Source organism: Camelus ferus, chromosome 7 (genome assembly GCF_009834535.1).
Source record: "Camelus ferus isolate YT-003-E chromosome 7, BCGSAC_Cfer_1.0, whole genome shotgun sequence".
Taxonomy (NCBI): Eukaryota; Metazoa; Chordata; class Mammalia; order Artiodactyla; family Camelidae; genus Camelus; species Camelus ferus.
Window position 1 is genome coordinate 19024619 of NC_045702.1, and position 14731 is coordinate 19039349.

General features: G+C 38.3%; 1 protein-coding gene across 1 annotated transcript; it reads left to right on the top strand.

Moving 5' to 3' along the window:
• The first annotated feature begins 11083 nt into the window (after nucleotides 1-11083).
• On the top strand, nucleotides 11084-12150 carry LOC102510072 (taste receptor type 2 member 41). Its single transcript, XM_006185380.2, has one exon. It carries the CDS (start codon nucleotides 11224-11226, stop codon nucleotides 12148-12150), a length of 927 nt encoding a protein of 308 aa, XP_006185442.2. The 5' UTR covers nucleotides 11084-11223.
• Nucleotides 12151-14731: the final 2581 nt, after the last annotated feature.

Sequence of the window (14731 nt, forward strand, 5' to 3'; positions counted from 1 at the left end):
GCCTTGTAAGGAAACGACCAGAAAGGTGTCCATGACAGGCTCTGCAGGGAAGGAGTGCCCGGCTTCCTTAGATGAGGGAGGAAGGGTCGCCTCTATGGGTAAAGAAGATTTGACAGAATTTAGGGGTCAAGTTTCCAGCAGTCTGTACTGCAGAATTCCCTAAAGTATCAAGCCAAGTCTAGATGAACCCTCAAACCACCTTTTTATTTTATTTTATGTTTTGGTCTAGCTTCTTCCCCTACCCTGTCTTGTGTCTTTTAATTCGCTATAGGTTTCTCCTAAAAGCAGTTCCTCAAAAAAATCACTTGCCCAAGGACCTCCAACATGGGCTCTGATTCTAGAGCGCTTGATCCAAGTAGTCTTGTCTTTAGACCGTGTCTCTCTGATTGACATTCTTGAAAGTCCACGTGGATGTCTAACAGGCATTTCAAACTTACGTGCAAAACTGAAGTCCTGACGTCTTCAACATGCTTCTGTCATTGTTTTTTCCAATGTGGCCGTTTTTCCAATTGCTCTGGACAAAACTTTTTACATTTACAGTCATGCAGCAATTCTAATGCTAAGCCATTGAACCTAGGGCTAAACCATTTTTAGCTAAACAGCTTTTGGATTGGGATTCCATTTGCAGCAGGCAGCTCCTTCACTGCCATCTACTGAAGGTCAACTCTTGACACAAGTGCTTGAAAAAATTAAGGTTAGAGTTGTTAATGCAACTTTCCAAATGAACTTGTAATTATACCACCACCTCCATTGCTACCACTTGGTGGAAGCCACTATTATCTCTTGCTTGAATCTTAATGACCTCCTAACAGGTTCTGCAACTTCTCTTATCTGGCTTTTGGTCTATTTGCAACACAGCAGTTAGCAGGATCCTTTAAAAATCTATCGAATCATGTCACATCGCTTTCATAATTCTCCATTTGCTTTTCAACCTAGAGTAAAAGCCCAAGTTTTTATGATGAACTAAATTGCCCTTTATGATTTTATCCTCCACCTTATACCTTCTGAAAGCATCTCCTGCTGTTCTGCCCTCCTCTCACACTGCTCCAGCCACTTTGGCTTCCCTGATGTTCCTTGACTGTGCCAGGCATGTGCCTCCCCAGAGTCTTTGCATTTGGTGATCTCTGATTGGAATGCTCTTCCCCAGATGTTGGCGCGGCTCATTCCCTCACTTCTTTTTGGCATCATTGTTGCCACTCCAAATGGCAATCCTCCATGCAGTTCCTTGCTCTGCCTTTTCTACTTAGCATACTCATTATCTATTTTACTTATTTATATTTTTATCATTTGTTTCTCACTAACGTCAACTCCATGAGGACAAGGATTGGTGTCTATTTTGTTCCCCACTGGCAAACATTCAATAAATACTTGTTGAACACATGAATGCCTTATTTTATAATTACCTAGATTACTTTACTAAAACAAAATTAATTATTTCTATGCCTGTAGAAGTAAAATTCATTATTTCTATGGCTGCTGAAAACTGGATCATTGATTGATCTCTCTCACAAATTCAGTCTCTCATAAATTCACTTTGGTGATTTTTGTCGGTTCACTGATGTAACGCTCAGCCTTTACATTTCTGCAGTTGTTAGAGAGCGGTCACTACAGTCATGATTCTTTCACATCTGAACAAGAATTCAATGAATATCTAGACATGGAGATCTGGGTACAGAGCTCTCTGCTAACTGTGGTGGAGATATGAAGGTGGAATCTAAATATTCAAGAAATCTTCCATGTAACATATGTAAACCAGTTAGAGGAATATAAAACAGGTAAGAGCTAAAGCAAACATTATCAAGTACTAATAGTTCATATAGCAAAGAGACAGAAAGAGAGATTTCAGTGATTAAGTACAGAGGATTCTAAAATGGAAATTAATCAGGCACGGTTGTCTAATATTATCTATAATGTTTTGCTGCAAATATTACATCTCAAATACATGACACTGGGGAATTTCCATCTATCTTTGATAACAATCTTTTTGATTTTGACATTTCTTAATACCACTGATGGCCTCCTTTTGTGAATTCCTATGGAAATACGGCCTGTATCACTGGCCACTCTTGTGTGATTCACTCAGGTGAAGGGCGATAATCCTGAGATTTAAAAAAGTCACAAGAACAAGGGCTCGGGTGGGAGGAGAGTTGTGAGGGGAACTGGACCCTTGAAATCAGATCAGAGTTGTAAAGCAGGGAGTGAGCCAGGATATGGCTTCTGGTGGCTGCTCATGGGGTTAGCCTCTGTCACAGGCTTGTAATGAATCTAAGTTCCAGTGGTTTGGATGGTTGGCCCTGGTAACAGACAAAAGCTTTTGAGACGGCTTTAGCAGTGGGCAGCTGAGTGCATTTTGAACTTTAGTAGGCAGAGCTGATGGACGTGCCCTTTAGCTATAAATAATACTTGTCTGGACTATAGTGATAGAAATGCAAAGCTGGGCTGGCAGGTTTTTTTTTTTTTTCAGGACTATTCTCTTTCAGTAAAATTAAACCATTTTTTAGAAGAGGTTGAATAAACTATTTAAGATACAATTTTTGCATAGTAGTATTCATTCTCTGTTTTGCTCCAGGTGATTTTTTTTAAAATGAGAAGGTACCCCTGTGTCATCAGATTATTGTATCACATCAGAACTAAAGTACAATAATTGTTGAGAACAACATTGAATTTCTGCCTTCCTGGAGAACTACAGTCTTCATAAAATCAGGGAATAGGACTACTTTTTTGAGGTTGGTGGCTTCCTACGCTGCTGACAAACTGGTTGGGAGCTCTGTGATTTGGGCCAGGACCAAAAGGAGGATCCATTCAATCCTGTAGGGGTCAGATTCAAGGAGACCTTGAATTGCTGGAAAGTTTCAAATGGAGAAGGCAGACAGCCGGTTCAAAGACTTAGAAAGCATTTACGTTCTGACTCCTCTGTGTTGTAATAGAGAAATCCGTGAGGAAGCTGGGGGGAAAAGCTGCATCTCAAGTTAAAGCCAATGACTGTATTTATGTGAGTCAATATCTGTGTTAGAAGTTTTTGTTACATGTATTATCATAGTTGAGATTCTACCAACCTGTTATTTTTTGGGAAAATCATCACCAGCCTTTAGTAGCAAGCCCATACATTCAGGGCTCCTGCAAGTAAGACTGAAAGCATCTTTTATAGGAAAGGTACGTGTTTCTTCTCAGCATTTCCAAGCTAGACACAAATATTACTGCTTCTGTTATCATAGCATTTGTATGAAAGTCTTACTCAGTCTCCTCACATAACCAAATATTGAAAGCATCTGTAACAAAATATGTCAGTAATGCAAATTGTACAAGGGGGACACAAAGATTATTTTAAAAAGGAAAAGCAACTAAACTCAATCATTCAACAAATATTTCCTTAGTGCCCACTGTGGGAGTTGTGGGGGCTGGAGAAGACCGTCTTTGTTCTTTCAAAGAACAATATACTTTTCTATAAGACGAAGAGTAATGTCTAAAATTAAAGCATGCATTTAAAAGATTAAGACCCCATACTGTGTCCAGAAAATATTCTTTGAGAAATACTTTTTTTTTATTGTGGTAAAATACACATAACATAAAATTTACCCTTTCGGCCATTTTAAAGTGTACAGTTCTGCGACATTAAGTTCATTCACATTGTTAACAATGCTGTTACCATTGCCACCATCCATCTCTGGAACCCTCTCCTACCGAAACTCTGTGTCCATTAAACAGTAATTCCCCATTTCCCTCTTTTTTCTAGACCCTGGCAACCACCATTCTACTTTCTATCTTTATGAATTTAACTACTTTAGATACTTCACTTAAGTGGAATCATACAGTATTTGTCCTTTTGGTGACTGGCTAATTTCACTTAACAGAATGTCGTCACGTTTCATCCATGTTGCGTGCATCAGAATTGTGTTTTGTCAAGGTGGAACAATATTCCATTGTATAGATATACAACATTTTGTTTATCCATTCATTTGTTGATGGACACAGGTTACTTCCACCTTTTGGCTATTGTGAATAACACTGCTATGAACATAGCAATGATAAGTCGGTCTTTGAAAGATTAATATACAACTCTGCATGGTAGTGGGAACTTGAGTACTGCTACCTGTTCTCTCCTACCCTGCCTTCTGCCCCATGGCAGATCAATCGTTACTAGTCTCAAATCACAGGGTCTTATAGGCAAAGGTTAATATTGGGGACAAAGTAGAGTTTAGTCTTCCTTAAATATATCACAAACAGTTTATTAGTTTTAAAACTTTAAAGTTCTTTTTTGATAATTCATGATTATTGCAGGAAATTTGGGAAATATAGAATAATATATAGAATATTATAAGGAATATTAAAAATCACTCAGACTTCCAGTATCCAAAGATAATTACCATTAACACCCATCATTCCTTCCAGACAATTTTCTCATATAGAATTGTATTCATAGATATGCATATACAAAATAAACAGTGCTAATATCAGACATTTAAACAACTTTTTATAAAATTAGGATAATAAATGTATATATTTTTAATGTGTTATGAATATTTCCCTTTTCTGTAATATAGCCATGAGCCTTTAAATAAGTATTATGATTATTAATTTCACAGATGGTGGTTTTCTAGGACACCCAAATATTTTGTGGAAAGTATAAAAAAAAGTATAAAAAAACCAATGAAAAAAAGCATAAATCTTAGGAGTAAAAATATTTAATTTGATAACTTAGCCAAATAAGCAGGTTTTTATTATAAATCTTTTATAGTGATTTTAAATGGAACTAGGACACAATAAACTTGGTGATGTTGTTTCATGTTATTCTGCCACAGTGATGCTCGCACCTCCTAGAACCCAGCAGGATAGTCTGAAAAGGCAAAGATTCTAAGCATTTTATTGCAGGAAATATTTTTAAATCTTTGCTCACTGTTTTGCAATTACATGGTGATGACTGTCATTTTAAACGTTCATTTTCCTCTCTTCAAAGAGGGACTCATGAGCCAGTTCTACATAGATTCTCAGCCAGTGTTATTCTGCATTATAATTTTATATCCCAAGGAGAATGGTTTCATGTGTTTTGACTTCACATTTACTATTTTTAGCTACTAAGACAAATGTCACATTTTCTAAGACTGACCTAGAGGCCATATTTGCCAACTCTGCCCCTTTGGGTATATTTATTATGACTATTCTATTTTGCATCAAAAGTATCAGTGGTTCTCTCTCTCTCTCTTCCATAATTGCAAATCATGTGTTTATTAATCCTTGTTTCCATTCATCCTGCCTGACACACATATTTGAACAGCAGTATAATAGTTAACACATATCCTATTGTGTTCTACACTTAGTTAACATTCATGGTTATTTTTTGATTGACTCCAGTCTTTTTTTCAGCTTTATTGGCTATTGTGAATAGCCCGCAATGAACATGGGAGTACAGATATCTCTCTGAGTCAGTGATTCAATTTCCTTTGGATATATATACCCAAAAGTGGGATTACTGGAACGTATGGTAGTCCTATTTTTAAAGTTTTGAAGAATCTACATAATGTTTCATAGTGGCTGTACCAGTTTCCACCATCAGTGTACGAAGTTCCCTTTTCTCCACATCTTTGCCAGCATTTGTCATCTTTTATCTTTTTGATAATAACCATTCTAATAGATGTGAGGTGATAGCTCATTGGTTTTTGATTTGCATTTTCCCCGACAACTAGTCATATTGAGCAACTTTTCATTTGTATGTCTCCTTTGGAGGAAATGTTTATTCAGGTCTTTTGTCCATTTTTAAATTGGATTACTTGTATTTTTTGCTACTGAGTTGTATGAGTTCCTAGCATATTTGGGGCATAACCCTTTATGGGATAAGTGATTTGTAAGTATTTTCTCCCATTCCATAGGTTGTCTTTTCATTTCGTTGATTGTTTCTTTGCTGTGCAGAAGCTTTTGAGTTTGATGTAGTCCTACTTGTTTATTTTTCCTTTTGTTGCCTTTGCTTTTTCTGGCAAATCCAAAAAAATTATTGCCAAGATCAATGTTAAGGAGTTTACCTCCAAAGTTTTCTTCTAAGAGTCTTATTATTTCAGGTCTTCTGTCTTTTTAATCTATTTTGAGTTGACTTTTGTGTATGGTGTAGAGAGGGTTTAAATCTTTTGCATGTGGCTGTCCAGTTTTCATACCCTCTAGAGGCAGGCTTCTTGTGTCTTTTGGATATGTCCCTCAAGTTTTAAAAACAACTTTGTTGAGATACCATACAATTCACCCATCAGGACTTCATTTCTTTCTATTTGCCAAATAATAATCTACTTAATGGATATACCACCTTTTGCTTATCTGTTCATCAGATGATATACCTTTGGGTTGTTTCTATTTGGGGGCTATTGTAAATAATACTGCTGTGAATATTTTTGTACAAGTTTCTGTGTGAAAATATTCTAATTTTTCTTGGGTGTACAACTAGGAATGGAATTTCTGGATCATACGGTAACTATGTTTAACATTTTAAGGCTCTGCACCCAAATAGTTTTTCAAGGCGGCAGCACCATTTTTTATCCTACCAGTGATGTATGAGTGGTTCAGTTTCTTCCTATCCTTGCCAACACTTGCTATTGTCTGTCTTTTTGGTTTTAGCCACACTAATGGATGTGAAGTAGTATCTCATGACTATGATTTGTATTTCTATAATGATTAATAATGTGGAACCTCTTTTTGTGTGTTTACTGTCCATTTGTATATCATCTTTGGAGAAATGTGTATTCAAATCCTTTGCCCATTTTAAAATTTGATTACTTGTTTTTTGATTGTTGAGTTATAAGTTTTCTTTATATATTCTGGGTACAAGTTCCTTATCAGATATATGATTTGCAAATATTTTTTTTCCCCATCATGTGGTTGTCTTTTAACTTTGTGTCTTTTAACTCCTAGGAAGAACAAAAGTTTTTTAATTTTGATGAAATTCAATTTATCTATTTTTTCTTTAGTCACTTATACTTTCAATGTCATGTCTAAGAATGTTTTATCTAACCAAGATTATGAAGATTTACTCTTATGTTTTCCTCTAAGAGTGTTATAGTTATAGCTATTATATTTGAGTTAATTTTTGAGTATAGTATGAGGAAGGGGTCCAACTTCATTATTTGTATGTGGATATCTAGTTGTCCCAGCATCATTTTTGAAACTCAAGAAGTTTTTATCAATATCAAAAAATTAATATTTGTGAAGCACAAAGAATAATACACAGGGATGCTAGCAGCACTGAGTAAATACTAGTTATTATTTTATCATTTATTATACTAAATCTTCATTACATGTCTACTTGTCTTTCTCTCTCAAGACTATCTTAATCTTTGTATCTAGATGCTAAGCCTAGCATCTGACAAACAGTACACGCCGAATAGATTTTTTTCAATGGATGAATGGTAAATAGGGCTTCTCTACTGGATAATCAGTGGGCAAAGCACAGGACAGATGCCAATTTCAATACTGACATTCTGTGCCAACCTTGGGTCCCAACCAAAGGGCCTCTCAAAGTTAGAACATGTTAACAGTGTCTGCCTCATAACATCTCCCCAGAAAGCATAGTACTCAACCCTTGGGTGCAGATCACTCTGGATAACTAGAATCAGCGTATTTTTCACTCCCACATTGCCCTCCCCACTTGTTTGTCTCCTCTTCCCCTTGTCCCTGAGCATGAACTCAGAGAATGGAATCCCTCCCTAATATTTGTCTCAGCCAGATCTCCTCTGCTGGATCCCTTGGCTTTCAACCCCTAAAAGTTGAAGGTGCTCAGCTTACTCCCAGAGCCTTAACCATTTACATTGACATTCTTTCCCCACATGATCTCATCTAGTTTAATGGCTTTGAATACCATGTAAGTGTTGCTGCCTCTCAAAGCTGTCTGAGGTCCAGTCTTACATTTCAATTGTCTCTTTCATGTCTCATTTTAGAATAGACATCTCAAACTTAATGTAAACAAAAAAACAGTTTCCCCCACAAATCCACTCTTCTCTGTCTTCCTCATCTTAGTAAATGACTCCATAAAATTCTCCCAGCTACTGAAATGGAAAATTTAGGATTTGTCCTTGATTCCTTTCTCTCATCCCTGTATTAAGCACATTTTATTGAACCTGCCTTCAAAATATGCCAGCATCTCATCACAGCTCACCACCTCCAGTGCTTCCACTTGCCCCATCTGCTTGTACATGACCTAATGCAGTAACCTCTGACTGCTCCCCTCCATTCCTGCCTCTTTCAGTTCCATTCTTTACCCCAGAGTATCTGTTTCAAAACATAAATTAGATGATGCTACTCCCCTATTTAAAATCCTCTAATTGTTTCAGTTATATTAGGATACTATCTGATAGGATACTATACTAATTTCTTACCATGACCAACGTGACTTTCTTCAATTCGCCTTTAAATAACAAGATGTTAAGGGCTGAGATTTTTACCAGGGTTACAGATTTAATGATATAAGATTTCAAAATGGATATAAACCTTTCCATAAGTCTTGAAATTCTTTGATAAAAGTGTTGAGACAGTAGAAGAGGGAGGATTTTGTGAGAACTGAATATTCAGAAAAAGCTGTTATGAATCCCACTCCATATTCCACCAAGGAGGACTGAGAACGCCTCCCCCTCACCTCAGACCTGGTGGTGGTTGAGAGCTTCTGTGGGACCGCTCGCAAAGCTCACTGGGTTATTTCTTCAGTTGGGAGGTATTGGGCTGTAAGTTCCTAAAAGCAGGAATCCTCTCTCTTTGGCTTACTGCCATATCCGCACCGACTAGAATAGGTGCCCTGTGTATATAAGTGCTCAATAAATATTTGTTGAGTGAATGAATAAATGAGTAAAATCTGTATAAGGAAAATAGATCTAAGAGTGAGAAAAATGCATATTCACCCAACTTCAATGGGATTTTTCTTTTTACTGTAGCTTTTAATTTGAATACAATTATGCATTCATGCTGTGGTGGTGACCACTGTTACATTATTTGTATGACCAGTTTTCTTAGTTGACTCTTTCAAGACAAAGGCACATTATACAAGGACAAGGATAGACAAGCATTAAAAAAGTTTTAAACAAACGGGGAGGAAGGTCAAATTTGAAGTATTAAACCAAAAACATTTGACTATGGATCAACTTGAATATATTTACATTCAAGGATATATTTTTAATTTTCAACATGCTCTCATAGGTATCTCTTTAATGCTGGTGTTGGAGGACAGGACTCATATGCCTAAGTAAGCTATTGTATCTCAGTGCAGCAGACAGACTCAAGTTGGCCCTCAATGACCCTCACCCCTGGTAAGTGCACCTTTGTATAACCCCCACCCCCTTCAAGTGTCCATGGGGACTACAACTTATTCTGTCCAATTAAATATGGTAAACATGATAGGAGGTCACTTAAATTATGATAGTTAATCCCCATCCTGCTAATCAACTCTCCCTAGGGACTCTCTTTGTTGACTTGATCTGCCATGTTGAAGCAGTTCACTTGGTAAAAACAGAGAGTGGCCACTAGGACCTAAGGGCAGCCTCCAGCTGACACCCCAGCAAGAAGCAGGTACCCTCAGTTCCACAACCGTAAAGAATGAATTCACTCTTTGGAAACATAAACCTCTGTTTAAACCATTATCAATCACTGACACCTCAGGGTCCATAAAGGATCTAAGAAGAGGTTTGGTAGAAAGGTGGACCAAAGTATCTGACATCAAAGGGGATGAATGTCATAGGTGAGAATAGATGTGAAATAGGACAGTTCAGCTGGAGACAGACTTCTCTAGTGTCTCCACTTTGTCTAGGTCTTGGCCATATGAGTGTTCCCCTACACTTGTCGCCTATACACTTAACATCTTGAGAATCCTCTGATAGGGACAAGTGTGTTTATCGGGACCAAAGATGGAATAAGAAGTATGGAACTCTCAGCAGAAATAACCAATAAACAGTCTATAATAGGAATTGAAAAGAGTGTTATTTGAGCCAAGCTGAGGATGGTAGCCCAGGAGACACAGATTCAAGAAGTACTTGAATTGTGTTCATCTGGACTTTGAAATAGGGGAGGCTTATACATCGGCAAACCTGCCAAGTTACATAAGTTCTTTGTCAAGAATTAGAATTGGATGTAGCAAGAAATAAAAATGCTTGTTAAGCAAAAATTGCTTGGGGTCTGAAATGCTTGCATAGTTACAAGGGGAGACCTTGAGACCATAAAGTTGCAATCGGCAGCTGTTAGAAGATACTGTTTTGAAAACAGCTGTTGGTGTCCTTTGAGTCTGATACAGTTCAGAAAATTCAAGTTCTCAGTAATGCAGGAATGTGTTTGAAACTCCATCCATGGTGGTCACCCAGCTCCATTTTGGATTCCTGAACCACAGTTTTATATCTTGTCACAACAAAGAATAAACTTCAAATATGACAAGGGTACATTCCTTCAAGGTTTCAGAAGAGCCAGATTAGCCTGTGTGCAGTGAGTCAGTATGACCTTGTTGTCTCAGAAGGGAACCTCATCTTTGAAGTATAGCCTTGGTGTCATAGCAAGGGGGTGGGGCATTTACCCCATCTTCAAAGTGGACATTCTAAACAGTCTGGTAAATGCGCCTTTCTTTCCTTTTCCTTTTCCTTTTCCTTTTCTTTTCGTGCCCTGCCCTGCCCTGCCCTGCCTTTTCTTTTTTCTTTTCTTTTCTTTTCTTTTTTTTCTTTTCTTTCTTTTCTTTTTCTTTTTCTTTTTCTTTTTCTTTTTCTTTTTCTTTTTCTTTTTCTTTCTCCCTTTCTCCCTTTCTCTCTTTCTCTCTCTCTCTTATGGTGAAAGCAGATGTACCATGCATGTCTGACAGGCCCTAAGATAGGCTGTTGTATTTTGCATAAATTTCAAAGCCAATCACGTATAAGCCAGAATGATTTCCCCGTACCTCAATATGGGAAAATTTCTTCCATCAGAACTGAGTCACACAGACCCTGGAAAACCTTCTACATTGACACCTAACCATGGCAGTGTGCAGGCAAAACCACAGAAGGCCAATCAGGGGCAGTCAGTAGGCCTACTGGTAACTGAGCCCAGGGGAAATTTGCATCCTCACTGAGCTGAGCTCACCTTCCTCTGTAGCCTGAGTATTGGTCCTTCTCAGTGAGCTCTGGCTCAGATGCAAAGACTGAGCATTCTTCTCATATCCCCAGAAGAGACCGAAAGAGGACCTTTGGGTGGGGGTAGGCAGGAGGCCAGGGACCAAGGCATGGGGTGGTGACCAGAGGAGGGGCCAGAATGCATCCAGCACTCACAGCCCTCTTCATGCTGCTCTTTATCCTGCTGTGTGTCCTGGGAGTCCTGGCCAATGCTTTCATTGTGTGGGTTCTGAGCAGAGAGTGGGTGCGACGGGGGAGGCTGCTCCCCTCCGACATGATCCTTATTAGCTTGGGTGCCTCCCACTTCTGCCTGCAGTCGGTTGGAATGGGGAACAACTTCTACTACTTCCTCCACCTGGTCGAGTACCGTCGGGGTCCTGCCTGGCAGTTATTTGGTCTATTCTGGGACTTTCTGAACTCAGCCACCTTCTGGTTTGGCTCCTGGCTCAGCGTCCTCTTCTGCATGAAGGTTGCTAACTTCACCCACCCCACCTTCCTCTGGCTGAAATGGAGGTTCCCAGGGGTAGTGCCCTTGCTTCTGCTGGGATCTCTCCTCGTTGCCTTCATTGTCACCCTGCTGTTCTTTTGGGGGAACCATGCTCTGTATCGAGGATTCTTTATTGAAACATTTTCTGGGAATATGGCCTACAAGGAGTGGAGCAGGAGGCTGGAAATGCACTATTTCCTGCCCCTGAAGCTAGTCACCCTTTCAATTCCTTGCTCTAGTTTTCTGGTCTCAATTGCGCTGTTGGTAAGTTCTCTGAGGAGACACACGAGGAGGATGCAGCACAGTGCACACAGCCTGCAGGACCCCAGCGCCCAGGCTCACACCGCAGCTCTGAAGTCACTCATCTCCTTCCTCGTTCTTTACCTTCTGTCCTTCCTGTCCCTGGTTATTGACGCTGTAGTGTTTTTCTCCTCAGAGAGTGAATGGTACTGGCCATGGCAAATTGTAACCTACTTGTGCACATCTGTCCATCCCTTTATCCTCATCTTCAGCAACCTTAGGCTTCGAGGGGTGTTCAGGCAGCTAATTCTGTTGGCCAGGGGCTTCTGGGTGGCCTAGGTGTCCTGCTCTCCTTACCTAGACCACGAGAAGAGACTCAAGTGAGGACCACAGAGCCATGACCCCCTTATGCATAACCTTCACAGGCAGATAATCTACTGGAACCTGCTGTGGGGGCTCTCTTTCGGCAAGGAGATGAGGAGAGTAAAATCTGAAAACTCTCGGAGCATGATTTCTTCTTTGGGACACTATTGAAATAGAGCCCCAGGGATCCCAGAGAGCCAGTATTATCCAGAAATTCAGAATATAAAATTATGTGCTACTTTCTCTGTTTGTATTCCCTCTGCTATGTAGAACCCTTCGGTTAAAAAGTCTTAATTAATAGTATTCTCTTATCTCAACTGCCTACTGGGAAATTAAGAGAAACTGTGTCTACGACTGAACTGAAGTGTGGATGGAGGAAGCAGAGACCTTCCTGAGGATAATGTGATGGGAGCACCAAGGGACAGAGGTTGTGGTGGACAGTGGCCTGGGCTGTGAGGTCTAATAGCCCTTCCTCCTACGGAGATTTTTTTTTCTGTCACTAAACTTGGATACTTTTTTTATTTTAAACTTGGATACTTTGATTTTAATTTTATTAAAACTAGTAGAAGTTTTCTTTACCCCATCTCTTTTCTCGTTAGTATTTCTGTTCTGCTTTTGATTTTATCCTTTCGGAAGTCTAAGTGACAGCCAGAATTTTTCCATGTTTATTCTTCTTTTAGAATCACACATTATGCTTTTCTCCTTATTCAAATTGTCTCAAACTTCTTCCTAAAGCAAATGTCTCAAAGTCACATGTGAATTGAATAAACATGTACTTTTTGTTCTGAAAAACAAAGACTCAAGAATTTCACTTAGTTTGTGTTTGAAGTCTCTCTTTTAAAGAATCACCCTATTAAATCTTATGTGTAAATATTGTTTTAAAATAGTTTCTTCCAATTACTATACAAACATTTTTAGAAATAATTTTGGAGAAAATTGTAATTAGAGTTGGGTGCCTCGAGGGCAGGCTTAAAAGCTTTTGCTAAAAGGTGTCAGTGTACAAATTTCAGAGACTAACTTGCAGCTGTGTGCCTGATAGGGCAAACTTAACCTCTGAGAGTGAGAATAATTTCCTTACTGATTAGTGTATATGCTGCTGAGTGGATGCACATTCATGAACTAAAATATTTGGGCAATTTATTCTACATTTTCACTTCAAACATTAATTTTTTTAACAGGCAATAGCCTTGCATGGTTAAAAATTCAAAATGTACTAAAAAGTATGTATTTAAAAAGTCTCTTTCCTATCTTCCTTTTCTGAGGCATTCTTATCAGTTTCATGTCTGTCCTTCAAGAGATATTTTTTCCTATAACAGAAAGCCACTAATACCTAACTACCCAAACAGTTAACAAACTTACGGACTGCTATATTCCATACCAGTAGTTAACCAACCAGCTAACTTACTACCTGTGTTCTCCCTGTGGACTTCTACAAAACGGTTGTACAATATTCATGCCACTCTACGCCTTGCTCTTTCTGCTTAACAATACGGCTATCTTGGAGACCTACACATATGGGCACACATGGCATTTCCTCACTTTTTTACATGTATCACAATTTTCTTTAACTTGTCACCTGTTTGTGGTCAGCTAGATTGGCTCCTGTCTTTTGTTGTTATACAAACAATGTTGCAATGTTGACTGTATCTTCTACACACATAATCTTGCACCTGTGCAAATTAACTATAGGATAAATTCCGTAAAATGGAATTACTGGGTCAAATGGCATATGCATTTCTAATTTTGATAAATGTTGCCCTCTGCAGGTTTGGATAAATTTACTTTCCCACTAGCAATTTATGAGCATGCTTATTTTCACATTTTTCATTTTGGGGGCCAATAAGTTAGGTAAAAAAAAAAAAAGGCAGATATGTGTAGTTGTAATTTGCATGATTCTTATTTTGAGTAAGGTTTGTCATCATTTCATATGTTTAGAGCCATTTGTATTTATTTTCTGTGGACAGTCTATATCTTTGCTTAATTTGGGGTTTGGAATTTGGCTTTTTTCTTATTGGTTTGTAGGAGCTCTTTATATTTTAGAGAAATCAGCTCTTTACTTTTGATATGAGTGGCAAAACACTCCCCTACCCTCAGTGCTTTTATTTAAATTTTTCTTGATTCTAATATTAATTTTTAAAGCTTTTTAAAATTTTGGAAGTTGCAAAAATAGTACAGAGTCCCATGTACCCTTTAGCCAGCTTTCCCCACTGATAACATCTTATATAACTATAGTACAGTATCAAAACTGTTAATAAGTCTGTGAACCTTATTCAGTTTTCACTAAATTTTTTAACCTGCATTCGTGTGGGCCTGTGATTTGATACAATTTTATCGCATGTATAGATTTCTGTAACCTCAATCAAGACGCAAACCATTCCATCAACACAAAAGGACTCCTTCACGCTATGACTTTGCACCTACCCCTCACTCTACCCTTCAACTTTTTTTGGTTTTTGCTTTTTTATTTTTATAATAGTGGCTTTGCCATGCCAATTTTTTTTTGCTGAATTTATCGAAAACAATTTTAATATATATTGGGATTTTGTCTCATAGTTAG

What these genes read in the sequence shown, in the direction of transcription:
- LOC102510072 (XM_006185380.2), top strand. Translation starts at nt 11,224, where the DNA reads ATGCATCCAGCACTCACAGCCCTCTTCATGCTGCTCTTTATCCTGCTG.